Here is a 27,069-nt window from a genome sequence, read left to right on the forward strand (position 1 = left end):
TATGTCAATTTGTTTTAGAGGTGCATTTGAATTATGCTGCATTAAACTGAGGTATTTCTAATATTTTTGGACAGCCCATTTCCATGAATGACAGTAGAGTAAGTATTAGAAATACCGCTCTGTACAAAGCAATACAGTATAACACTGAAGTACAGTTTGCAAAATGATCATAGATTTAAAACAAAACCTCAACATAAGAGAGCTGTTGAATCATTAAAGCATTACTCACTGATAGGTCTATCTAATTTGAGTGGAAATGAATTTGAAGGCTCTTAACATGCATGTAGACAGCAAAGCTCCCATCACAGACACGTTTGACTCAACGACAAATGAGTGGAAAATAGACAGTAAAGAATTAAAGAGACTTTTACTTCAGAAAAGAAAAAAAAATGTGACAGTTGTGATGTGAACAAAATAGATTAGTTGATTAAACCCTGATGGGGAAAGGAGGATCATTCAAAAACCTAATAATCACAAAAACATTGTATCAGGGATGGTCTGGACAATCACAATCTGCTTCAACTCCAACTTTCTAATTCACTCTGCCACACTCCTAAACTGGAGCCAAGCTGTATTTTTTAAAAATGTTCAGAGAGAAATAAATTATTCTTAAAGACTCCCCAAAAGGCACTGCACAACAGTAATATTTTCTCTGCAGAGCACGCATTGCCCCAAATTCACTTTGGCAGATCAATGATGAGCAAAAACTAAAATTTAAAAGTTAAACTGAATAAAAGCCAGCATACAGTATTGGCTCAGCGCCCTACAAGGAAACATGACTTTGCATATATAGGCAACAGGCTAACACGTGAACACAGAAAACACAATAAAACGTTCAGTAGTTAAAACAGCAGTATGTAAACAGTGAAGCGGCTTCAACGGTCACTGAAACCAGCGTCCCCTGACTGACACCCGCCTCTTAACACCCGAACTCTAGTCCTTGTACTCCGTGTACTTTTTGGCCGATCCGTGCACCTTGCTGGCGGGATATTTCAGTCGGTTTAGGGCCATTTTACGAAGCACCGCTTGGGGGAGGTCAACGCGACACTTCTCGGCGAGCTCCACCAGGTAGATCATCACGTCGCTCAGTTCCTGTGCCAGCTGTTCCCGTTCCGACTCGGTCCAGTTCGGTAGGCCCTCGGCCACCTCCCCGCGCCACTGGAAGAGCTCCGACACCTCGCCCACCTCGCCGACCATGGCCAGGAGCAGGTTGCGGGGCTGGTGGAACTGATTCCAGTCCCTCTCGTCCGTGAACTCCGCCTGCATCCGCCTGATGTCCTCTAGGCTGGGCTCGGGGCTGAAGGCGAACCTCTCCGGCCCGGTTCCTCTGTTCTGCAGCTTGGAGCGACACGGTGCTTCTTTCGCTGCTCCGTTCACCACCGGTGAGTTCGACTTGACAGCAAAAGCCTCGTTGCCGCCATTTAAAGACACAGATGGCTGGTCTCCTTTTAATCCACCGGCGTCCTTTCCGTTTGTAGCCATCATGTTGTATGATTGCGTTTTTTTATATATCAGCGGTGCCTGTAAAAGCAATTTTTAAAAGTCTGTAAACAACCTGATCTGCACCGCTGCAACTACCATGTGAAGAAGTCCCGCCAGTTGTCAAAACGGAAATGACGCAGCTTATGTCGGAAACCGGAAACGTTACCAAGACTGGGCTTTGTAGTTTTAACCTGAAACCCAGCGGCGTACACTGTCATATAAACTGTCAGTTTAAAACACTACAACTCCCAGGTTCTCAGGGGCATTCCAACATGGCTGCCTCCTCTGTAGCAGTAAGTGAGCTGCTACATAATATGAATAAACAGATATCAGTATTGTATCCAAAGGCTGCGTGTGTCATTAGACGGATTAGCACATCAAGTTCGCGATGCGACAGCCAACTGCAGCTGAGAGCAAAACGGTAAGTGAGGCTGTTATAGCGGAATACTTTGGTTCATAATGCCCCCGACCTGGATACGAACCATTGCTGCACACGGATTTACATTGTCCCTGAAAGTTAGTTATAGAACTCTATCGATTTGATGTACTTTCATAAAGTTGGGACATTTGCAATAGACGTATTAGTCTCTACTGTTGATCAAGTTCCCAAAACACTGGATCCTACACTTCCCACAATGCAACGGAGTAGCATCTTTTTGTTATTCACCCCCTGCCTGTTACAAGCTCTCCCCAGTTTGTTGAATCAATAATAACATCAAATAAATGGAGTAATCTCCAAACCCCAGCACTGTCCCAGCACTCCCAAAAGCCTTGGTTTCACTGCTTGGTGATATGATTGAATGTAACTTTGTTGATGTGTAAGAGATGCATTAGAGCACAATATGAACTAGCATTAAAATGGGTCTCATGGTCCAATTCTAGTTATACGACTGTGATGCTGTGCTTGAATGGTGCTTAGCTTGTTCCTAAATTCATTTGTGTTTAATCAGATAAACACACAGCAAACAAGGAGCCATGTTTTTCCAGTATAAGACTTCTGAACAGATGCACAGAGAGGGGGAGGAACACCTCATTCGTCTCAGGGGAGGGATGGCCCTGATGAAATTGCTAGGACGCTCCCTTCAGAGCCACAAAAGACAGCATACTTGTTTATACATTACTGCGGTGCTTAATTCCAAATCAGGTCTAAACCCAAGCAGTCATCTCTGCAATGCCTAATCACATTCACCCAAATGACGTTGTAAGCTCATCCAAAGAGGGCAGTGCTACAGAAAATATTATTTGAAGGGGTAGCAAAAGACAAAACAATTGCAGAGTCTCAATTCCATACTACTAGTTATATGCATTATGTAGGCCTACTATATCCAATCTTTTGGGAATTAGTAAGCAATAAATTGACACACTAATGGAAAGCAATTTGCCATTGGATGTCAAGTTAACTGTCACTTTACATTACATTTACATTACAGTCATTTAGCAGACGCTTTTATCCAAAGCGACTTACAATTCAGGATCTATCTACACACCGTAGACGCAGCTACGGGAGCGAGTTTACAAACTCAAAGCAAAATGTTTCATACCTCACCACCATTTGCAAATCATTTTCTTCTCTTTTTTATCAGTTGTAACTCTGTTTCCTTTCTACACTGTGTGATAACAGTGTAATCAAAAGAAGACTAAAAAAAATCAAGCATTTTTTAGTACGCATACTGCCTTTTTTTCAGTTTTAACACACTGCATACTCTCAAACTAATTAGAGTTTGAAGTGTATTAGGGAATCATGACACAGCCTCAGTTTGAAGTGTATTCAAACATGTGTCCTCTCTCTCTCTCTCTCTCTCTCTCTGTCTCTCTGTCTGTCTGTCTGTCTGTCTCAGTGCTCCCGAGCAGCTGGTTGGAGTGGTGGGTTTGGAAGTCCATGCCCAGATTAACTCCAATACCAAGCTGTTCTCCGGCTCGCCGGTTGGCTTCTCAGCACCTCCGAACTCCCTGGTGTCTCCCTTTGATGCATCCTTACCAGGCACATTACCCGTAAGTGTTGTTTAACTGGAATCAGACAAAGATTACTTGTTGTTGTTTTGTTTTTTTATCCCTTTCTTGTCGGCTCATCAGGTAATGTCCTTGTGTGTCCCCAGGTCCTGAACAAACGATGTGTCGAGGCAGCAGTGATGACAGGATTGGCTCTCAACTGCACCATAAACAAGAAATCACTCTTTGACAGGAAACACTACTTCTACGCCGACCTCCCTGTGAGTTCTTCACTGCCTGTTCTCAGTTGTTGCTTTCCGTGCTGCACCTAGGATTTAAGGGGTGTTAGCACAGACGTTAGTGGGGTACTTTATCTGACAAACAGCAGTGTGAAGACACTATAGTCCGGCACACCATGCTGGATCATTGGTTTAGCTTTGATATAAGCTGTCCTCGTCTCCCTCCAACGTCTCCATCACGGCTTTCGCACTGCACTCTCCCGGCCATGAGCTCTAATTGAAATAGTGAGCAAGTCTTGCTGAAGCAGCAAAAAGGCTATTTGCCACCTTGTACAGACGAATGACACCGAGAGCTGTTAAAGAAAATGGCCAGTGTTTTTTCACTAACCAGCTCATTTCCTTCAGTGCACTTCTATTTGTACATTTTCCACAGGTCATTTCCCTCTCCATGTCTTTGCTGATAATTTGGAGATTGCTTTCTTTTATTCATATTATTTGAATCATAAAAATGTAAGGTAGTGTTGTTAAACTGAACATTTCTGAGTGTGGTATTTTTCATGATGAACTGTCTGAGCATGAAAAGTAAATAGTTAAGTAAAAGGAAAATATTTGTAAGCTTAAGATGACTCCAATCTTCAGTAGTTTCCCATAATGGACTTCACTTGGACACCTGCCATTTTATTAGTGAAGGCGCTGGTATTTGGTAATCTGGTGATCTCATTCTATAATGAAACTCCCCATGTTGTAACCACTTCTCATATTACACATATGTACAGCTTCAGAGCGGCTATAATCAACATATATAGGTTGCTCGTAGTGATGAACCTACAGAGAATTGCAGCTCCCCTCGGCTTTATGGAGCTTTATAGTCAGTTTCAGAAACATTTTGTGCCATTGCTCACAACGTTACACTTTGGTTCACTCTCATGGTGTCATTTTCGGCCACAGCAGACAGCTGTTTTGAGTGATTAAAGCTGCAAAAAAAAAAAAAAAAAACCACTGTACACTACCTGCTCAATACCAAACATACACAGTTAGCCACTAGCTGGTGAACATTGTGGAGCATTTAGCTGCTAAAGAGACAGATGTCTCCCACAGGAGTTGGTGGAGACCAAAAACAGAGCTAAAAGAGATTGAATATTTGACTTGTGTTACATATAGAAACATGACTCCAAATGAATGTTGCTCCGTAACTGCTGGATGAATAAGCAGCTGTTTGCTGACAAGTTTGCCAAATTAACTGAAAAAGTGACATTTCAGTGTTTCGGCTGCCTCCAAGTGAAATGTTTTTTTTATTTAATCATGCTCTAAATCCCCAGGTAGAACTGGTAGAACATGTTTACTAACATGATATTTCAGGAATGACATCAGTTCCATGGTCATGACATGGGAATGTGGTTGATATGTAAATATCCAACAACATGCCATATGAGCCAAATAGCCATCTGGTAAGGTAGAGGAGGTACTAAAAATACTCTAGCATCGATATTTCCATTTAACAGCTTTGCCCAAGTGATGTTCACTTTGCTCTCAGTAATGGAGGGTTCGCATGGCAAAGTTTCACTACCCCTCAGAGCCCAAGGGTAATTTTACTTCTATTATGAGTGACATTTTAAAGCTTAGATGGAAAAGACAAAATGTCACAGGAACTCGCTCTACAGAGACCTTTTCTAATAAATCGAGAAATTCTCAGAATAAAGCTGTTGGAGAATTTAGCATTTTGAGTGTTCCAAGTCGGTCTCTCCCTGCTCGGATATTATGCTAACACTGCTTTGGGCAAGGTGATGAGGAGGGCAATGAAAAACTTAAGTGAAAGATTTCCTTTATTAGTATTTCATAGAAATTGCCCAAAGACGTGGCTTTAAATGAGTGCTGTACCCACATGAAGTCGCAGGCAATACATTGACTTTGAGTGTCAGCTGGTATTTTTTATATAACTGTTTCTAGTACTTTATAGCACTGATATAAATTATTGCTTCCTTTGATATTTCTGATTAGTTTCTGCTCTAATTCCTTTTGCTAACTTGACTGTATTGTGAACATTCGACTGACACGGCTTAATGGAGCGCAACAGCTTTCTGTAGATCTTGATAGATGGAGTTTTGTCCCCATTTAATATTTCACAGACTTTACTGGTTATCACACGGTTGCAGCAGTACATATTTTAATCACAATGTTAGGGATACATTATCTCCCCAGAGAGTCCATGTATCTCGAAATTCCAGCAAAATCCTCCCAGAAGCTGAGGGATTACCGTTGGGTTCGTCTTGCTCTTTTGTGTGTTTGCCCAAGATTGCATCACCTCCTTTGGAATAACAGTTGACACTCACAGCAGGGAGGATAATACCCGATTGCAATTTTTATTTTTCTGTGAGATATCCCAAACAACTCATGCCGGCTGGTTGAGCCTGAACCTATAGCTTCAGATTCACTGTTTGCACTGTGCACAATAGCTGCTGTTGCCTTGTTTTTAATTCTTTATTTAGTTTGCATTTTCAAAAAGAGTGATGTTGCATGAAACAGCTTGACAAACTGAAGTCAGAGTGGTTTGAATTATGCAGATGATGGAAGATTTTTCACATTCGACCTCAAGTTTGAGTGTAATCAATGCTCCTAAAATCAAACCAGGAGCAGGATCGAGGGAGAAATCATCCCGCCCTTGAAGAATACATTTGTAAATTGCGTTGTACATTATTGATATGTTCCACGAGAAATCCCTGATTGCATTTTGTAAATCACCACAGTTGCTCATTAAATGATTAATGCTGCCGTCCAACCAGCTCTCCTTCTTTCAGTTGGAATGACAGCCAAGGCACAAATATAATGTTTTATATAACAGCCTTTTAATAACATGCCTCAGCAGCTCCACACTAAACGACCAGCAATGGCAAACAATTACAATTTCCTTGAGATATTAAGCTGACAAATAAACAGACATGGCCTGGCTATTGCAGCTCTGACATGTGTTTAATGGGAGCTATGAATGTCTTTGAGACCCCCGTAGGCAGCTGAGAAAAAAAACTTCAGTGTGCCGATGTGAGGAATGAGACGGCTGACTGAGTCTTGTTTGTTTAGTGCCATTGAAATTAGTCAGGGAATTGTTTGTGTGTGTGTGTGTGTGTGTGTGTGTGTGTGTGTGTGTGTGTGTGTGTGTGTGTGTGTGTGTGTGTGTGTGTGTGTGTGTGTGTGTGTGTGTGTGACCAATCCTGAATGTACATTATGTGAGCTGGCATCCATGCATCTGTGACTTTGGGTGTAAAAAGGGTGAGGAGTCACAGGGAGCGTTTGGAGCTTCACTGCTCATTAGGGTCTAGAGTGTAATTGGGAAAACTCAATGTGGCTACCAGGATCTTATTATCAACGGACTTGCCTCACCCTTCATTATGTGGCAACAGCCGTTGATTTATTAAGCAGGGAACGCAGATAGTCTTCACTTATACAGATGCTCCCGAATGTACAGTATTGTAAGCATGAGCTTCACCCTGCAGATACAGACACAAGATCAAGTAAGAACCAGGGGATTTCTGATAAGCTGCAACAGTATTCACAAAAAATCTAGAGATTAAATCCACCAAGAAGAACAGGAATTGAAGAAGAAACCCCCCGATAGTGTGTCTTTTTTCTCTCCCACCTACTTTAAAAGGAGCAGCTGATTGATTGTGTCGATCAGGGCACATTGTACAGAGAGCCGGTGACGAACAGCCCCCCCAATCTCCTCTCCCACGTCCTCGCTCTCTTCAGCATAAGTATGATTCATGTGAAGTTCCTGTGATGGGGTTGCCATAGTAACGTGGGGAATCAATACTTGGGGCAGCTGATTGTTTTAGGAATAAAGGAGCGGATGACATATTTATGTTTTATAGGAACCTTGAGTGAAGTGGCAGCATTATAGTGACAACTCAGCCAATCAGCCTGCACTGTGTTTTAATTGATGCTGCTCCCCTCTACATAGACCCATGACAAGCACTGCAGCACGCATCACTGGTATTTCACTGAAATAGTGGGAATGGTATCTTACATCCGCAATTGTCCTCTTGAAAAATTATATTTCGGTTACTCATTCCATTCATTCACATTATGTATCTTATACGGGCTCAAATTTACTCATATTACAACTTCCAGTACGTGTCTTTACACTGGAAATAGCTACAGCAAGCACTGACATCTAACAAAAGTACAGCCAAGTGTTTTCATCGTACTGTAGTTAAAATAAATTTATTAACAGAGGACATAGGACATTAGCTAGAAGGATATCAATTAGCAAAAGACTGTTTTATTTTATTTTCAATTACCGGTACTACTACCCATTACTACACAAGCCTGCTGGCCAGAGCTTTACAGGACAGAGTGTTATACAGACTTGTGTATTTTCAAATTTCAGGCCGGATACCAGATCACGCAGCTCCGGCGGCCCATCGCAGTAGACGGCATGCTGACTTACAGCCTCCTCGGAGGAAAGAAGAGGAGCCAGGTTATCAGGAAAACTGTCACCATCAAACAGATTCAGCTGGAGCAGGACAGCGGCAAGAGTCTCCACGATGACCTCCGCAGCCAGACACTCATAGACCTCAACAGAGCGGGTAACGTTAGATAGTGTTAGTGTGTGCCCTGCATTTAAAGGATACGTCTGGGGGTATTCTATGTTTTTCTCATTGTCAAAAAATCCCATGCAAAGCAGCAATTAATGGATCCTACTAATGTTTATTGTCTGTGCAGCCAAAGCCTGATATAGCGTATTCCTCTGTGCCATAGACCCCCATTGTTGTCCAAAAACTATTAAAAACAACACCAATGAGTCCCCAAAAAATACTTAAAAAATGTCGATGAATGTTGGTGTTGAGTGCCACAGACAAGTAGGGAAGTCGGAAAAGTTTTGAGAAACGTACTAACGCATTGTTGGTTTTGGTCTTTTCATGATATTTCATGAGAGTGAGATAAATATTTTAGAACCGCAACCTTCTCTGTTCAGTCAGACATTATTCTATAGATTTAAATTGCTCAACAAAGCGGTAACTGCTGAGGTTTGTTCCAGAGTTCCATGGGACAGATACCTTGGAGATGTAAAACACAGCTGTCTTCACATGTGACAGGTGTAGGTCTAATGGAGCTGGTGATGGAGCCAGACATGAGCTGTGGAGAGGAGGCTGCTGCAGCTGTCAGAGAGCTTCAGCTCATCCTGCAAGCCCTGGGCACCTGTCAAGCCAACATGTCTGGTATGGAAATCACTCTTTGTCTTTGTCTTTGTCTTTGTCTCTCTCTCTCTCTCTCTCTCTCTCTCTCTCTCTCTCTCTCTCTCTCTCTCTCTCTCTCTCTCTCTCTCTCTCTCTCTTTTCCTGAGCTGCTAAACTTCTCAACCCAAACTTATTTCCCGCTCGGCGTGCATGTCGTCTGTCTTTCTCCACAGAGGGACAGCTGAGAGTAGATGCCAATGTGTCCGTCCACAAGCCAGGTGAGCCTCTGGGCACCAGGACAGAGGTGAAGAACATCAACAGCGTCCGATACCTGGCCAGGGCTATAGGTACGTTCAAAATGTTACAGGAATGGAAGCAGGCTGGTTTAAGGTATTTAGGGAGGCTCTTTGAACACTGTTTCATGTGATTGGGTCTCAACCAGCTGCATGACTTCTCACACAGACACACATTTTGAGAGTAAAGACCTTTTTTCATGCTACTTTATATTTTTACTACAATACAGAGACGGAATATTATACTTTTTACTCCACTACTTATTAATATTATATTATATATTTAAAGTTTTACCTTGACCAATTAAAACACTAAAATGCTATGTACATATTACATAAAATGAAAACACTCTCAGGGCACATATTTCTGCATTATGTGTATTTTTTTATACATTAATCATGCATCATTTACAAATATTACTTTTTTGTACTTCCACTGAAGTAATATTTTCAATGTAAGACTTGTAATGGGAGTATTGTCACAGTGAGGTATTGCTCCTTTTACTTAAGTAAAGGACAAAAACGTGGTCAGACACACACACACACACACACACACATAAAAAAGGAGCCAAAGAGAAACACATGCATACACACAGTCCTGCGATTTTGTATCCGTCAGGTACAACATTGCTTTGAAACTTAATGATAGATTTAGTTTTTTGTTGAAAGGAAAACAAGATAGCTGGTTTTATGAGGAGACATTAAGACAGGAACTATAGTTAATATTGACAGTAACTTGTGAAGCATAATTTTTGGACTGACAACCAGTCACAAACAATTAGCTGTGTGATTGCAGCGTATGATGCCGAATTGGCTTCACGCAGCTGCTCACTTAAAAAAAGCATAGATTTTATGTCAACTCTAACTTCGCAGACTGGTGATTGAGCTTCATTTATAAAAGCTGACAAAGAGCCACGGCCAGAAAATTTCAGCATTTTACGTGCAGGTTTTTTTTAAGAAGCATGGTTTGACATACCGTGGTGCTGCACTTGAATTATTTATCAATAAAGTTGTATCACATCTACTCCGCTGCCAAGTTGGTATTTAAAAGTCATGTAGAAAAACATCGTTTATCACAGTTATGTGGCAGCAGACAGAGACCTGAGAAGTGGCAGTGTATCACAGCAGATGTTTGGCATTTACCACAACATCATTTCTGTGTGTATTGGTGCTATATTGAATAAAATGTATTTGTGGTCATGCCCTCTTTTACATCACCAGACTACGAGATCCAGAGACAGATCGAAGTCCTGCAGAGAGGGGGGACGGTGCAAAATGAGACCCGGGCGTACGATTCCAAATCAGGGTAAGAGGATGAAAGAGCAAGGCCGCGATGCCAAGCTTGAGCCAGTACAACACCCTTTGACTGTGCGCTCTGCCTGGACCATTAGTCCTGAGCTTTTTCTGAGCAGGAACCATCGTGGTAATCATGATGAATAGAGCCATTTGGATGCCGCCGTCATCCCGTGTTATCTGTGAGCTATGTGCTACTCGCAGGCTTATGTGCTCGCAGAATGAGCACACAGCGCTGCCTTCTTCCCATGAGGCCCTTTTACATGTACGGAGTACACGGTGGAGCGTTAAACAGCGTGTGTGATGGCCTGTTATTGGGTCTTTCTTCTCGCTGCTGTCTGTGAAGGTGACAGCAGATTTGACTACACTGACATTGAGATAGCCAGGCTGACTGGAAGACATCCCCGCTCATATGTTCGCAGTCTTTTTTTATTGGCTGGACCGCAGCAAGGCGAGGCCGGTCCCTAACGCGGAAGTCTGTCACTGAAATGTAACTCATTGTTTGACCTCTAGGCAGTCTTGCAGAGCTCCTAAAGGTATCTCAGATTTTGCTTTGCTACATTTCCTCTGGTTATTAATCTAATGTCTGCATCTTTTTCTCTAGGGGGACGATTCCTATGAGGGACAAAGAGGGTCTCCAGGACTACAGGTGAGTGCGAGTTTGTGGACTCTCTAAATATCTGTGCTCGTTTTTGTCCTGGGAGCTTGTGTTTATTGACTCATGATATCAGATGATCATCTTGCTCTCAGTGGGGACTTAAAGAAGATGAGAGCCTCAGAGTGGCAGCTAGATGGAGAGAAATAACCAAGGCCTGGACCTCAGTCGTATGTGTAAGTCTGAGTTTAGGAGGGGGAATGATAGATGGACAGGTTTAAGGCTGATGGAGTCAAATGATAAGGGGAGTAAGTGAAATGTGTTAAGAGGACTATTAGTATCCAAACAGAAGCCAACCTCCTCTTCTCTGAGCTTATCTGTACTGGTGATAAAGCATCCTCCCTCCCCTCCCCTTTTTTCTCCAACTGTCCTCCCTCCAGGTTTATGCCAGAGCCCAACCTGCCCCCTCTGATTGTGTATGAGGATAACGCATCGCTGCCCACTGGCATTGATGCATGCCAGGCTGTGGTGGTGCAGAAGATAAGGGCAGTGCTGCCAGAGCTACCCAGTGTCAAAAGAGACAGGCTGGTGCAAACGTACGGCATCCTGCCCGAGCACGGCTTCACTCTGGTGGTGAGTTTATCAGTGGGCGAGAGAGGAGAGTTGATTCACCCACTAAATCTGTTTCCTGCGTCTTTCTTTTAATTGCCATCTGATCAAGTCCAGGCAGAGTCAGCTTGGCAGCTGCATACTGCTGGACTCTGCTGGGTTTATCTGATCCTAATTATATAATATGCATGTGAAGCGATGAAAGCATTTTCGTGGCGCTGTTGTTGCAGAATGAGGACGGGCTGGTGGAGTACTTTGAGGCCGTGCTGAAGGCGACCAAGAAGGAGCCGAGGAAGGTGATTGGCTGGGTGACAAATGAGCTGGTGGGTCACCTCAAACAGCAAGACATGAGTGTGAGCCAGAGGTGAGACGTTCACCCACAGCCCTTCATGGCCCTTTACAATATTCACACAATGCTTATTGTTTGTCTTGGCTCATAAATGCCGAGCTATTCTGCTGGCGATGCTCAGGTATAGATGTCTGGGCTCCAACACATGACCTCTCTGAGCCTCTTGTGATTGGCTGGCTCACTTTGTACCTTTTGCGTGCTGTGTCTGAAAATGTTGCCGATTTGGAGCTGTGACAGAAGGTGCACACGGGAAGTAGCTGCTTTCAACTTGAGTCAGGAAGTCATGAAACATTTTGTTTTCTGAATTTACTCAAACTAACTTTGTTTTTTTTCTTGTGAATTACTGTTACAGTTTTCAGCTTGAAGGCCTCCTGTGATTTTTGGGGGGGGGGTTAATAAGCTGAACATCCTGACAACGCTCACAGTTCAGCAGGTCCAGCTGGGAAACTTTCTTTCCAATCTCTTTCTGACTCATTTCCTGTCATCTCTCCCTGTCTGTAATGATGGCACACAAATGTCTGTCAGGCTTCTCTTAATTCTAAGGAGTTTCAAGCCACTGCTTCGACGGTTTAACGTGTGTGTGTGTGTGTGTGTGTGTGTGTGTGTGTGTGTGTGTGTGTGTGTGTGTGTGTGTGTGTGTGTGTGTGTGTGTGTGTGTGTGTGTGTGTGTGTGAGAGAAATGCTGTGATTTCCCCTAAACATGATTTAGTTCACCTGGTGTCAGAACTTGAGCTCCATATCCTTTTCCTCATGACTAAACTTAAGCCTGAGACACTTCAAGGAATCGAGCATTTATAGCAGATGTTTATACAGATAGATTTGCTATACAAAGAATCTCTCAAGCTCACAAAAAAAATCCCATTAGCAGGGAAGGCTCTGCAGGGAGAACTAATCCCCCCCTTGATAAACACATGAACATTAGATCTATAACACCAGTTAAATCAATAACACCAAAAAACTTAGCACATAAGGAGGAGTCTTGGGTGTTGGAGGGAGTTCTGGCAGCAGACAACGTTGGCATGTGCCTATCGGTAGAGTCAAGTTGCAGTCAGACCATGTGGAGTGGCAGGAGGGATAGAAAACAGCACTGGAAGGGTTGTAAACATGAACTGCAAGAGCTAGCCGAACAGCAGTGCATAAAGTCAGAAGTTATGCAGCATTTTATCAAATATGTTACTGTCATTTACATCACTGTCCTCATTGCCGCTTAACAGCATCCTTTCTAATAAAACGGGCCTCGCAATTTCGTCTGTCAGAGTTCAATCTGATTGGACGCGGATAAATTCAGAACTGGAAGCATATTTGTCTCGCCCGCTTTCACATAGAAATGAATGGAAAGCGAACTCCAGTCTGACTGCACCACAATAGTGTGATGTGTCAGGTAATGATGGCCACGCATGGATATCATTCAACGTAATTAATCAGCTGATAGCCACACGACTGAACGAGCCGATGATCAGGACGCATGAATGAAGCAGCTGATGCAAGAGCGACTTCACCGACGATACGCTTCACGTCTAGTGGCCCCTTTGCCAATGAATGAGCTCTTTTCAATGGTTTTAAATAATCTGACCTTTTCACATGCACAGCAGCCGTAGCTGGCATCATACTGAATCAAAATGATAGCCAGAGTCGTATTGATATTCTATTTACCAAGCGAGGAAAAATAATGAGTGGCTATCAACTGAAAGCAGAAGTGCAGGGCAACAACAATCATAATAGCAAACTCTCTTCATTTGTCAAAAATCGATCTAGTTTTGTTGTCGCGACTCTTGACACACATTACACAAACCTCCAGTTGTTCTTGGCTCAGTAAGAAAGACCTAAGTTATTGAACCGCTTCCTTTTTATTCCTCAATAAGGTGTGCACTGGGTTAAAAAGCAGAGAAAAGATATGTCCTGTTCTGTATAATGCACAGAATATATATATTCTGTGCAGCATATCAACCGTAGTTTGATCAAATAATTCTGTCTTTAACCATTCTGCAATGTACTGGTGTGGTTTGATTGACATCAAGGATTATTTAATTCGTAGTGCTCACAAATGTAGATTAGACCGCCGCATACTATAATACAACATGTGTGAGGTCATAAATCATCTGATATTCCCTAATTATTTGTGTCTGTGATGAGAAAAGCCCTGCGACAGTCTGACAGCCCGTCAGTTTTGACAAATCCAATTACATTAGTGAAATGATAACTTTTTGGAAGAAGGTGTTTTGATCTTTTCCCCGCTGAAGGCCTTTTGGCTAGAACACGTAGGATTTGTTAAATGTTCCAAAACACTCTTGAATAAAATCTTATTTTGATATTTCTATACAAAGAGATGTTGCCATAGTACCTTTCACACTTGCCTATCTAGCCACCGGCGATGAAAGAAATAACACCGGTTGTGTTTCTGTTTATGGCATGCTGAGACGCTGGATATCAGCCACTCATTTCAACTCATTTCATTTTCTAGGAATGGCAGTTTAGTAGTGACTGCAGCTAGAAGAAAGAGAAGGAGGGTCGGATGCATCACAGCATGACTTTGGAAACCTCACTTCAGTTTGTTAAAGTTGAAATAGATATTTTTCCTTGTGAAAAAGCAATTTTGTTCTCTGATCATTTCTTGAAATAAAACGTCATTACTGAGCAAATGAAATTGAAGCAAATAAAATTGAAACAAGTAATGGGTTGGTGTCAGCGCAGATGCTTTGAGCTTTACTTTATCTACTATTCCCAGACTGTTGGTGTGTGAGTAAACCACAAAGAAGCTGCTGTTTATTTATGCATGATGTTGCATTCTCTTTGGTTGAAAGGAGGAGACAAAAAAAACAACAACAGAGTGGCCGACAGGGCTGTCAAAAGCTGCAGGCGGGGAAGAAACGGAGAAACTCAGCTTCATACGCTAACTGGCATTTGGGGTGAAGAATAAAAGGTTTTCATGAGCATGCATGTTTCTCCATATGACGACTTTGAATATGAAATCTCTTTATGTCGGCTGTCTTTGTATAATGCGTCCCGACCTCCTTTTACCCCTCTGGCTACAAGCCCTTGAGTAGGACGGATGAAAAGAGCAATTGTGAAGTATATTGCTCGAGCAGCGAGAGAGGTGAAACTCACCTGACATGACGCGTCGTTAAGATCTCGTTGGGACGCGTCCACCAGCGGAGACAAGTCCCTCTTTCAGGGTCTCCCCTCAGAACAGTTGCCGGGTGTGCCGATGGCTGCCTATGAGGGAAACTCACTGCCGGTCCAGTGGAAGTTTTTTGGCAGGATGGTGAGAGCATACTGACAGAGTTGTGAAATATCTCACCGGGCCTCCATTAACGCTCTGTAAAGACATGAAAACAAATGTAATATTACCAGAAGTTTGACTTTGCGTTTCATCATTTATTTATTTCTTTGTCAAACTTTTTTTAATTCCTGTGCTTGCTTTGCTAATTGTTCATGAGAACTGACTCAGGTTGATGGGCAGCTTACTGGTTATTGTAGATTTACTGTGTCACGCCAATAATGGCGGTAATTGTACTTGGCTGCCTATTTTCCGCCTTCACACTGTTTTGTTTTGTTTTTCAAATCAAATAACAATTTATAGTTTAATGCATTAGTTGAGCTTTTGAGCAGCCTGGTACCACGGTCGTCCAAACCGAGTAGTAAAGATGGATACTTTTCATCTTATTTTTCCACAGTGTCTAGGCCATGTTTGAAGGAGGTTTAGCTTAGACTGTCTCGTCTGCAGTCTGCTGTCTCGTCTGAGTGTCTCCACTTATATATATTGGAGACAATATATTCTAACAGGCTTCTTGGTTCTTTTTGTCTGGTAGCCTGGGGAATAAACAAGAAGACATTGGAAAGACAAAAACATTATAGTCAAATCACAAATGTTGATGCACTCTTTTGTCCTTTCAGTCTGATTCTCCCACTCCTTTCTCTCCTTTTTATATAACCAATACTCCACTGCATCTATTAAGCTGTAATTTCACAACCCTTTCATTTGATTTCAGCCCAATCTCTCCGTCTGCCCTGGCTGAGCTACTGGAACTCCAGGAAAGTGGACACATCTCCTCTTCGGTTGCCAAGCAGGTCAGTCAGCTGCACAGACCATGCAATTATCCCCTTCTATCTGTCACTCAATACTGTACACACACACACACACACACACACACACACACACACACACACACACACACACACACACACACACACACACACACACACACAGGCTAGTGTTTGTTTGTGTTCTGGTTTCAGCTGCGTCATCCTGGTTTCTCTTCTCTCAGGTGTTCCAGGAGATGTGGAGGTCATCGGGTAAGACGGCCTCTCAGATCATCCAGGAGCAGGACTTGGGTCTTGTTAGTGACACCACACAGCTGCACAACATCTGCCAGAAGGTGGTGGACTCACACCCTGATGAGGTGAGGGCTCAAATGCAAATCCTCACTTATAATTATATATTTTTTTCTTTTGCATGTTTTAGATGACTTGTGTTCGTTGTGCCTCTCTGTAGGTTCACGCCATCAGAAACGGAAACAAGAAAGTTCTGAATAAGCTGATGGGCCTGGTTCAGAAAGAGACCAAAGGCCGAGCTGACCCAGTTCTGGTGAGGGCAATTTTACAAGAGAAGACTTCATGATTTGTCCTGCAAGACCCAAACGTCACAGAGTCAAATCACGGCGAATGTGGCCTTCGTGAAAGAAGAACGGCATGACAGCGATGTTTGTGTGAAAATGTAGAGTAATCATGTCCATGTCACACGGCGATACATGGTACCTGGTCTCGGGTGGGTTGATAAAACTGTTGAATATTGATTGAGAGGTTGATATTTTTGTAAATACTGAACAATGTTTTCATCAAACAACAACCATTATCTTCCATATTTAAGTGTTATAAAAGTAATAAAGCTTTTCTGATTAATGCTCTCTGTGGCAGTGTGTCGGGTCATTCATGAAGCCAGAGTTACAGAAAATACATGTCATATTTTTAACAGGTTATAAATTTGAATGAGAATAGCATGTAAAAAAGAAAAGGTAATTGCCTCCTGAAAAATGATGCATCTTAATTAACTCATTAAATATTTAATTGAAATGGTCTGCTTCGGAAATAAAGCTTGTGATTTCAACAACAAATTCCTCCAAACAGTCCTGCATATAATTCAATATAAACCTTTCAATAAACTTAATGTGCCATTGGCAACTGCCATATTGGCAATTATGGTAATTTGTGAGGCCTGAAAAATCACACAGGCAGAAGATGAAATTGCTGACATGACATATGTTGTTGTTTTTTTAAATCAAGATGAAACGGTAACCCTGAGACAGCTCAGACATCCAGACAGGAGAGCGATCAATGAGCTCCCTCTTGTGGCTGAAGCACTTAACTTGTCTTTTTAATAATATCTGTAATATGGTGCATTAAATCTGGATTCTCTCTGGCATTGCCATCTTCATCTTAATTGTTTCAATGCTTAAATGTCCTTTTTATATCCATCTGTGTCTTCTCATCTACAGCTTCTCTTGTATGATCAGTACACACAATAGTGACCGCTACCTGACCTCAACAGTTTGCATTTGTACCCTCAGTGCAGTTTACTTATATGTAGTGATTTAAAGCAAGTCTTACTTTAAAAACGAAATAATTCCCAACATTTTTGCATATTTCCTGCAGTTTATCCATCATTGACATACGTTCATGCTGCTTTCTTAACACTTTAGCAAAGAGATGTTAATCCTGTGCATTTAGTACCAATGATGAAGTGGATATTTACGAGCTGTTAAAAGGTTGCTTCAAGCTCATGTGTCCACTCGAGAACAAGACCTACTCTGTGTTCCAATGTCCATACTACCATACTATTTAGTATGCCAGAAAAAGATTTAGTACTTCCAAATGTCAAAAAAAAAAAAAACAGGACGTTCTGCTACATCCAGTCGCATATTGCGGTATACAAGCCAGCATCCTTTTCTGGCTATTCTGACCCACAATTCTTTGCGCAGGAGGTATATGAGCAAGAGGGTCACAGTTCAAGGTTCCATATTATAAGGCAGTAATGCGTCCCACTTGAATGCATACTGCATGCAACAGTATGTCCTTTGTAAGGAGCTGCAGTACGTACTGAAAGTAAAAAGAAAAAGTATGTGATTTGGAACACAGCTCTAGTTCTGACCGAAGTCTCTCAGGGGGAAGGGCTGTCTGGAAAGGAAATGTGTATTAAATGAAGACGTCAGAACAAAACAGCCACAAACCACCTCTGGCACAAAGGAAAGAATGTATTGATCGTGTCAAGTGAAGCAGTTGGCTTTCTGTTTTGAAAACCTTGCTTTTTTTTTTTTTTTTTATAAAAGAGTACAGGGGGTAAAAGTCAACAAAATACGTGCATCCAGTTTCATTTACCAGAAGTTGACTTTATTGAAGGAGGCATGCCTTTAGGTCTTGAACAGAAAACTGAGGCCGAATGGTGTAAGAAAGGTTGAATCTTTGGAATAAAAACCCACTGAGGCAGAAACTGGTCTATAATCTTGGTCATAACACCCGTCTTCATGCCACAATGCTGCTAAAACAGAGATTGTTCTACTGTGCTGAATGAATCTGTGCTGGTTGAGTTGTCTGCAGTGACACCGTAGTATGAAAAACGCTGAGTGCTCAGCAACATTCTTTTACCAGAGAGAACTACTTATTTAACCACTCTGAAAAATGTCTGTGATTGATACAAATATACAATTCCAAGCCATTTTTGTACAAACAATAGGAGTACACAATAGACCACACTGCATGATCTATTGCAAGTAGACACTGAATGGATTTAAAGAGGAACAAAAACACACAATCCAGACTTTAAGACTAAAGTTAAACAATTCTTTGCCTTATTAGCTGGACATATGAGATGATGATCAACAGTGTAATTTTATAAGTTTTTATACTTTGTTAGATTTTGTCTAAGCAGTCCATTGTCACAGTAATAATGGAGCCCTGAATAAACAGTTCTAATCATTTCCGACGTATTTTTCGACATCAAATTCTATTATTTCTTTCAAATATTTTCTATTTCCCAGGTAAATGTACACATTATATCAAGTGTATCTTTATATCACGTTGTGTTTTTTTTTTTTTACTCCTAGAAAATTTGTTTGAAACAAACATTGTCTTCTGTGGAGGAATAATGGGACGGAACAAAATATGTTGAACGTCACACTTTCCTTTACCCTTATATAATGTAATAATCCATTCCTGTGTAAATCCATTCGAAATCAGGCAATAATGTGAACAAAAATCATAATTTAGGCACTAATTATGAAGTATTTCTGTCCTGGTAAATTCATATAGACAGCAGAGGCATGATTTGTAACAAAATATATCTCTTGTATTTTCTCAATTTAACAACCATGTGAAATACCTGGACTAAAACAAAGGCGATGCCCAACAGTTAACCGTTACAATGAGAGACGTTTTCCAACAGATGCAAAACTACGAAAAAACGACTTTCCTAGCAGTGATATGAGACTTATCACAACTACTAAACCCTAAACAATTCCTAAATAGAACATGACAAACCATAACAACTAGCCTTTAGCATAACCACTTGAAAAAAATGTATGGCGATAGAAACTCTTAAATACCCCTTCCCACTCTAAAAATATCTAATTATACCCAAAATATCCTTGATTTGCATAGTGTCCTGCGTCATTAGAACTTTTCTTTCTTACAATATGTACATCATAAAGCATCACTAAAGTAAGGCTAATTAAATATAGCATGAATAATTCTGGTTTTGGAGGTCAGGTCTAGAGAAGATGTGGAGCCCATTGATGTGAGAAACTAGGGCATTGTAGAAAAACCGCTTCACCCAAAGGCTGTTAGAGAACGTGCATTAAAAAAAAAAAAAAAGACTCCTGAGGTACCGTCATGAATTAACAGAAAAACACCAAAACAAAAGTACATCTAGACAAAAGTGACCCACCTGTTTTGCCCAAAAGAAAGTTGTCGTGTAACAGTTTGCATAAGAAGTTTGGATGTGTGACGATGACGGCCCTGCTGCCAGTCGGCTCCATCAGTTAATCTTCAAATTACATTTTAATGCTGTTATTCAAAGGCTTGCCCTCTGAAAGGGGGCAGAGGCAAATATGGTGTGTAATCCTACGGCCAAGAGGCAGCAGCCCTCTGAAAAGCCACCTGAGTATTTAACAGAACCACACTGAGCAGCGACATTCAGAAGTTCAGATAAGGGCTGATGATTGCTTCAAAAACATTTGCTGATTTTGCTAAAATCTTTTCTCTACAGTCTTTGGTTGGTGGACCTGGAGCTCGCTCTTAGGAGCATTATCGGCTGGTGCAGGCTTCAGCTAACAGCTCAAAGTTCACCCCTCCTTCTTCTGCCAAACAGAACTTTACAGAACTAGAAAAATGAAATTAAAAAGTAATATAAATTGATTATCTTTGCTTAGGAAAAACATAGCTATGACTTTTTTTTTTTTAATAGTTGTATAAAACTAGGATCTGAGAGGTTTCTTCATCAAGTAGTACCTGAAAAAGACCAGAAAAACATTGCTTAAAAAAATAAAAAATAAAAAAAAAAGAAGTCTTTATACGTTTATAAGTCTCAGAGTTAAACTGGACTCTACTGGGACACAATCACTCTTCCATAGGAATGTAGGATAAGATTGAGTGCTCTTGTGCAATAGCAGCCAGTTCTTTGAGGAACTCCGTGAAGAGGACGGTGGAGAAGACTTCTGTCCGATCCAGAGAGATGGCTTTGGGTTTCGGTGGCGGCGAGCTCTTCAACATCCTTCCCGCCTCGCCGTGGGTGGAGCTTCTGCTTTCGTCTGAGAACATGAAAATTTAATGAGTAACAATGACATAATGAAAACAAATCATGTATAAGCATGAATACACTCTGTGCCATGCATGACTTGGAACTGTAGACATTTTGTAAACATAATATATTCCTCTGCACTGTTTATAAATAATTTCAGCCAGAAAAGTGCTGCTTTTTTTTATTTTTTTATTTTTTTTTTTTTTAGAAAAAACATGTACAAGAAGTGGGTACCCCTGGTAACCTACTGAAAAATTCCCTTCATAGAAAATTCTGTCTCTTATCTGTCTGCAAACATACTTCCAACAAGTTTTTTTTGTAGCTTATACAACTCTCAAACCACGGGGAACCTAGTTCAAAAACAGGCCTGACGCTCCAGGGTTGAGCTGAGACTGTTGCTCAAGTGCAACATCACTTAAGAAAATCAAGTAGAATTTATTATGGTTCCCAACAGACACGGCCGATAACGAATGCAGATGCCGTTTTGAACTCGACCCATTTTGTAACGGCACATTTTTGATATCGAGGAACTCAACAACAGTGCAGAGTTTATATTCTTGTCATCAAAAACAATAAAAACAATGCTTAAGCTGTTAAGTTTCAACTGTCGTACTGAAAATACATTATAAAAAAAAAACCATTTGTTTGTTTTGTAACACTATTGATCACAGTTTGCTATAACACATACATACATACATACATATATATATATATATATACATATATACACATACACATACATATATATATATATATATATATATATTGAGATATACATCTCAAAAATGGCAAATACATAGGAAAATGTGTATTATTATCATTAGTGATGATAAAGATAAAGATTGATTGGTGGTTGATGTCAATATGGTCAAAAATGTGTTGAAATTCCGTCAAGGTGTTCCTGAGATATTGCGTTCACGAATATGGACCAGCCAACGGACTACCAGCCCCTCTAATGTTCACCGATTAAAATATTATATATTGTTTGTTACATCCGTACAAAAAAAACTGTGTAAAAATGACAAGTTGTGATTTTAACCACGCCTCTTCTCATCTCAAAATGTCAAACTATTCCTTTAAATGTTGCAGTAAAACCTGCTTGGATTTCAAGTCTGAATTGAAAATGAATGTTTTGAACACTTTGCATAATACTTGCATGCATTGCATAACTCATACTGTTATAGAGCTATCTGAGCACACAGATTCCAGCCATAGCTGGCGTGGACACAAACATTCCAGATGTGGGTGTGTCGTCACCTGCAGCTATGAAGGAGGTCTCCCTGGCCAGCAGCCAGTGTTGGGCGGCAGTGATCAGCTCTGGAAAGTCTTTTCTGGTGGCAGCCTGCTCTTCTATCTGGTTCTTCACGATGGCCAGGACCTGAAGGAGAAACACAGAAAAGAAACGGAGGATTACTGCACATTCACATCTGCAGTGTTTGCACTGATGTAATTAAAGCTAGAATTAAGTTTTGGTTGTGGTATTTTAGAAAAGAAAAATTGCTTTTATTTGTTGAAATTCTATTTACATCCCCATTTCAATCAATAAATCAAATGAGCTGACAAAAAAAAAAAAAAAAAAAAAAGCGATAAGGAATGCACTCTGCGTCACTGGAGCCTTCTACAAGCTGCTAGCTTGACAGCTGTGAGTACTAACAATAGCACTGTTCGTTGTTTACGCTTATAATGATGGTTTTGGGCGAGAGGCCTGAAGGGAGGGGCTGTCAGAGTTGTCAACTTGGCAACTTTCTCACTAGATTTAATGACTTTATGAGCTGGTGCTGCTCGTTACTTTCATTGGAAGAGTTGGCGACACTGGTAATGTTTTTTAGGTTGGATACTTTTAGTAATTTAGTGTACTCTTGCTGGTTTCTCTAATGTTACCGACCCAAGCTTTAATAAAACCAAGCAGCCCGATTGTATTGATAAAGAATCTCTTGTTCAGCAGAGAGAAAACAAGAAGCTTTACTTCATTTTACTCAAGAGCAGCTACAGAACTGCGCTCAGATTACAAACTTTAAATCTCACTTTTGAAAGGTCAACTGCAAGTTTCAACATCTTTCAGCGACGCAACCAAACCCAAATCATTTGCATTCCTTGTCTTCATTCTGTCGACTTGATGGTACACGCGCCTCAAGGGAAGGAGGGGAAAGAAAAGCCTTACTCCTGCCTGCACATGCGCACACATGCACACACATGCACACACATGCACACACATGCACACACATGCACACACAACTCATCGGTTTTACCTGGTAGAGGGAGCGAACAGTCGGCTGAAAGACTAAGTTGGTGTTGAGAAGGAAGGAGCGCAAGAGGGGCTGAGGGTAGGCCGCCAACTGGGCCAGGATGCCCGTCAACAACAAGTTGACGTGAAGCGTGTTGCTCTGCATGTTCTCCAGACGAGACAGCAGCACACTGACAAACGGACCTGCAGGAAGAATAATCATAAACAGCATTTCAATTGTGCGGTTTTGGTGATTAATGACGCCGCTGCAAAGAAATGAAGATTTCCCTTACACTTACCGGTAAAAGGTGCCGACTGCTTTCGCCCTGCACTTCCGCTGACAAACTTGGCACCAAATGGTGATTGCAGTTTCTCTGGCTCTGGTGTCTCAGCAGAGAAGGAGGTGAAATCCATCTCCTCGTCCTCCTCGTCCTCCTCTGCAGGCGTGACAGGCTTCTTCAACTCTCCATCAGGCTTGACCTGTTTTGCACCTGCTTTAGTGTCCAACGTACGAATGAGCTCCTCATACTGAGCCAAAAGGTCATCACCCGACTCGGCAGCTGTGGTGTTTTGGGGGTGGGAATTACAATCTGGCTGACCTTTGGCCTTTGTGTCCAAGGTATTTTTATCAGCCATCCCAGATGTTGGAAGTGTTAAACTGAGTCCATTTTTTAGGGGAACCTCTGCGGATCCCAGTTGGGTTTCTTTCGATTCAGACCTGCTGGGTTTGAGCTTACCGCTTTCAGTATCTCTGGTGTCTTTCTTGGCTACGAGATCGTACACCATGACGTCGTCCTGGAACTCGTTTTCCTCAATATATGAACCTTGTACAAGCATGACGGCTGTTTTCCTCATCTCCTGGATGTGCTTTGGGGGCTCCTCAGGAGGCCGCTGTGAACGTTTAGTCTCCACAGGAGCCTCAGCGGTCTGCACCAGGCACGCGTCGTAGCTATCATCCCACTCCAGCTCCAGCTGGATGATGGAGGGCGGCTCTGTATTCGGCGGAGGGTGCGGCCGAGGCGCTAGCGGCTGCGGAACTCGCTTCAAAGCCATCTGGGTTTGCCTACTCTTCAGCACCGGCTCCTCGAGGACGCCGGGCTGGTATTTCTCAGGAGGGGGGTCCTCGCCGTCGTACCGGGCTGACCAAACCTGGCAGGCCTGAATGCAGCTGCTGATGCTCAGGCGGGCGTCGTAGAGGTAATGAAGATAACTGACATCCAGGTAGATTTCTGAGCCGATGGTGCAGGAGTTACCGGAGCCATCGTCATCCCCTAAGAAGCTCTCCCTTTCCTCTGGAAGAGGAAGAACAGATAGGAAATGTTGATAAAAGCTGACGTGCAGCGCCTCAGCGCAGCGTTCATGCGGTTGCAGAACTAATGAGTTTGACATGTAGCTACAGGGGGTAAAGTGATGTAATACAGCGAAACAGCAGGAGATCTCACTATTTGATGGAATACTCATAAACACTCATAAAATCCCTGTTATATGTCCCAGATAAATGCGCATCAACACCTTGCACTGTACTCAAAACCATGTTTGCACAGATTTAGAAAATGTAACGTTAATAAATTATACTATTTATTATTATTGGGTTTTAGCACTCTTACTGCTGCAGTTAATGACTTTACATTTTCCTCCCGACCGTCTGTTCGGTTTGTTTTGTCTGCACACCACTATTTCTGAGGTTATAACATGCACTCACTCAGATGGGGTTATGAATAGTAAAATCTGCTGGACGAATTCGCTTTGCAGCGCATTTGAAAGGAACGAAAACAAAGACACGAACAAAGATTACAAACATTTGTAAAAGCGGATCACAAAAACGGCTGAAAAGCAGTCATTCGTTTTGGCTTTTCTATAGCACATCCAGTACTTTAAGAAATCAAAAGTATTAAGTAGTGTCAAAGCATCACAGCTGAGCTCAACCTGAAGGACACCTCAGCAGAGTGAATGCCTTTTCAAGGCCTTAAAAAGGGTTGAAGGGCAACACACTGTGTCACCCTGCTTCCCTTTGCAATTCAGTTAGAAAAATAATTGGCTTTTTTTACATTATAAGCCAATGTACTGCTTAAAAGGATCCTTCTAGTGTATTACAACTTGGGTCTTCTCTTTGTAGTTTTTGATTGTTTAGATAAACCAGTTGGACCAGCTGCATTATCTTGTCTCATTGGACATCAATGTCTCCATGTTCCCAGATCGAAGCAGTTACTTTGGCGAGTACAATCTTATAATAACCCATTGAAATGATTAAATATTAAATTAGCAAAAATTAGATCGAAGCTGTAATAAACCAGACAAACGTGTCTTTTAACATCCCGTAGTTCTTACCCCTGGCGCTGGTGTTGTTGGGAGTCTCTGCACCTTTGGAAAAGAGGATGGAGTCCAGCTGTCGGAGAGGCGGGGGGCTGCGATCAGGGGAGCAGCAGGACGGCGTTAATGCCAGGATCTTGGCTGCTGACACAGAGTAGCAGTCCCTCTCCCCAACAACACGCCTCTGACTCAACATCATGTGATTACAGGGGATCAGGTACCTGGGGAGGCAAAAGGGAACGGATCCTGTTAGGAAAACCAGCGTGAGCACGAAACACAAATCTGCACGGTGGGAGGTAGAAATGTACAAGCTCATGTCGTAAACCAATTAGATGTGTCCTGCTTTCATAACGGGGATAAGTCTGCGTGTGTGTGCCACTCACCTCAATATGAGCTGCAGCATCACATCTTCACAGTATAAGCCAATGAGGGTGCGGAAAAGTGCCAGGGACACAGTGCCCAACTGCAGAGTTAAAGCACATGACAACAACTGAGGATTTTTACACTACTGCTGAAACTTTGGAAGTTAGTCAAGAAACAGTAATTCATTGTAATGATTAGCCTAGAGACGGTCGAGGATTGAGAGATTTTTGTAAAATATATATTTTTTAGTTTTTTTACAACAACATGACTACTTAATAAGTTATTAAACTTCAAAGGTAAAAGCAAACAGGAAAATAGCTGAAATGTGGAATATTTGCATGTTGGTCAATGTTTAATTTAGCTCAAGGTATGTTTGTTTATTTGTATACTATTGTTTGAAAATAAACAAACTACACTAAACTAACTAACATCTTTCACTGAGTTGCAGGTGTGCCAAGGCTGACTGTTAGCAAACACTGGAGGAAACTCCCCGAGACATTTACACAGCAATGCAAAGAAGCCATTACTTATTCATGTTCATGATTTGAACAAGGTGTGTCAAAATATCAATTGTTTAACTAACGGGATGATGTCACTGCAACTGAGCATCACCATGGCAACTTTGCCAGCTTTTACTGCTGACATTTACAATTTCAACAAGGGTCCAAAAGTGCCTCTGGGGTTGTTTTCCTGGAGTTATTAAAAATGAGTCACGCTGTTTTTGAGTGTAATGTGTGTTTTTAAGACTAAACATGTACAGAGGTGTTGTTGGCAGTTCGCTGGGTTCGCTCTGTACCTGGAACGGCGTGTTGATGCGGCTGACCAGAGTGTCTAAAATATGGACGCTCTCATGTCGGTGCAGGAGGATGAAGGAGAGGAAAGTCTGCAGCAGCGCCGGCTCAGACACAGTCCTCAGGAAGAGGTCGAGGTATGCTGTGGTGGTCATCACCTCTTCCAGGGTCAACTTAACGGAGGAAGAAATCATTAGTCAGTCAGTCAGTTAGAATGTGTGTTAGTGCAAATACAATAATTTGCATACTGTAATTCTTGAGGTCTGCACGAATAAAAGCAAACGGGACAATTGTAAGTATTTTTTATTTTAAGCTTTATTTGGACAGGATTTAATTTGCTCAGGGAAGGTAGGCAATCTTTTTAGGCTTTCTTGCCCTCAAGTTAGATTCACAGACTGTAAGTTATGTGAGAAGTGGATGTAGTCACCGTGATGTCACCCATTGGTTTGTGGACTGTTGTTTTGAAGCATCAAATTTGGCAATTTGGTCTTCGCCATCTTGGTTTTTGCAACCAGACGTGACATGAGAAGGTGGAGCTAAGTACAACTGAATGCTGGATAAGAAATTTTTAGGCGACCAAAAAGCTTATAACTAAATAATAAACTGAAAACACACTGTGAAAGGGTTAAAGTC

The 27,069-nt window shown here is 41.8% G+C and overlaps 3 protein-coding genes across 3 annotated transcripts in view; 1 reads left to right on the plus strand and 2 right to left on the minus strand.

The window, feature by feature from the left end:
• Window positions 1–350: 350 nt before the first annotated feature.
• On the minus strand, window positions 351–1,589 carry dctpp1 (dCTP pyrophosphatase 1). The gene has a single exon (XM_068727161.1). It carries the CDS (start codon window positions 1,483–1,485, stop codon window positions 934–936), a length of 552 nt encoding a protein of 183 aa, XP_068583262.1. The 5' UTR covers window positions 1,486–1,589; the 3' UTR covers window positions 351–933.
• A 165-nt stretch (window positions 1,590–1,754) lies between these two features.
• Window positions 1,755–16,864, plus strand: gatb (glutamyl-tRNA(Gln) amidotransferase, subunit B). Its single transcript, XM_068727075.1, has 13 exons — window positions 1,755–1,903; window positions 3,321–3,474; window positions 3,579–3,692; window positions 8,032–8,230; window positions 8,741–8,863; window positions 9,055–9,168; window positions 10,336–10,420; window positions 11,012–11,056; window positions 11,443–11,635; window positions 11,842–11,975; window positions 15,950–16,028; window positions 16,226–16,360; window positions 16,453–16,864. The coding sequence occupies exons 1-13, from the start codon at window positions 1,755–1,757 to the stop codon at window positions 16,576–16,578; spliced, it is 1,650 nt and encodes a 549-aa protein (XP_068583176.1). The 3' UTR covers window positions 16,579–16,864.
• A 1,238-nt stretch (window positions 16,865–18,102) lies between these two features.
• fhip1aa (FHF complex subunit HOOK interacting protein 1Aa) overlaps window positions 18,103–27,069 on the minus strand; it is a 28,368-nt gene continuing 19,401 nt past the window's right edge. Inside the window, exons 7-13 of the mRNA XM_068727288.1 lie at window positions 26,442–26,609; window positions 25,666–25,745; window positions 25,301–25,503; window positions 23,272–24,264; window positions 22,998–23,176; window positions 22,006–22,126; window positions 18,103–20,758 (exon numbers count right to left, since the gene is read on the minus strand). Of these exons, the coding sequence (XP_068583389.1) occupies window positions 20,568–20,758; window positions 22,006–22,126; window positions 22,998–23,176; window positions 23,272–24,264; window positions 25,301–25,503; window positions 25,666–25,745; window positions 26,442–26,609 (1,935 nt within the window). The 3' untranslated portion in view covers window positions 18,103–20,567. The remainder of the gene's footprint in view (window positions 20,759–22,005; window positions 22,127–22,997; window positions 23,177–23,271; window positions 24,265–25,300; window positions 25,504–25,665; window positions 25,746–26,441; window positions 26,610–27,069) is intronic.

This window comes from Cebidichthys violaceus, unplaced genomic scaffold (assembly GCF_023349555.1).
Source record: "Cebidichthys violaceus isolate CVI_PGR_0920_01 unplaced genomic scaffold, fCebVio1.0.p SCAF_4, whole genome shotgun sequence".
NCBI classification, from domain to species: domain Eukaryota; kingdom Metazoa; phylum Chordata; class Actinopteri; order Perciformes; family Stichaeidae; genus Cebidichthys; species Cebidichthys violaceus.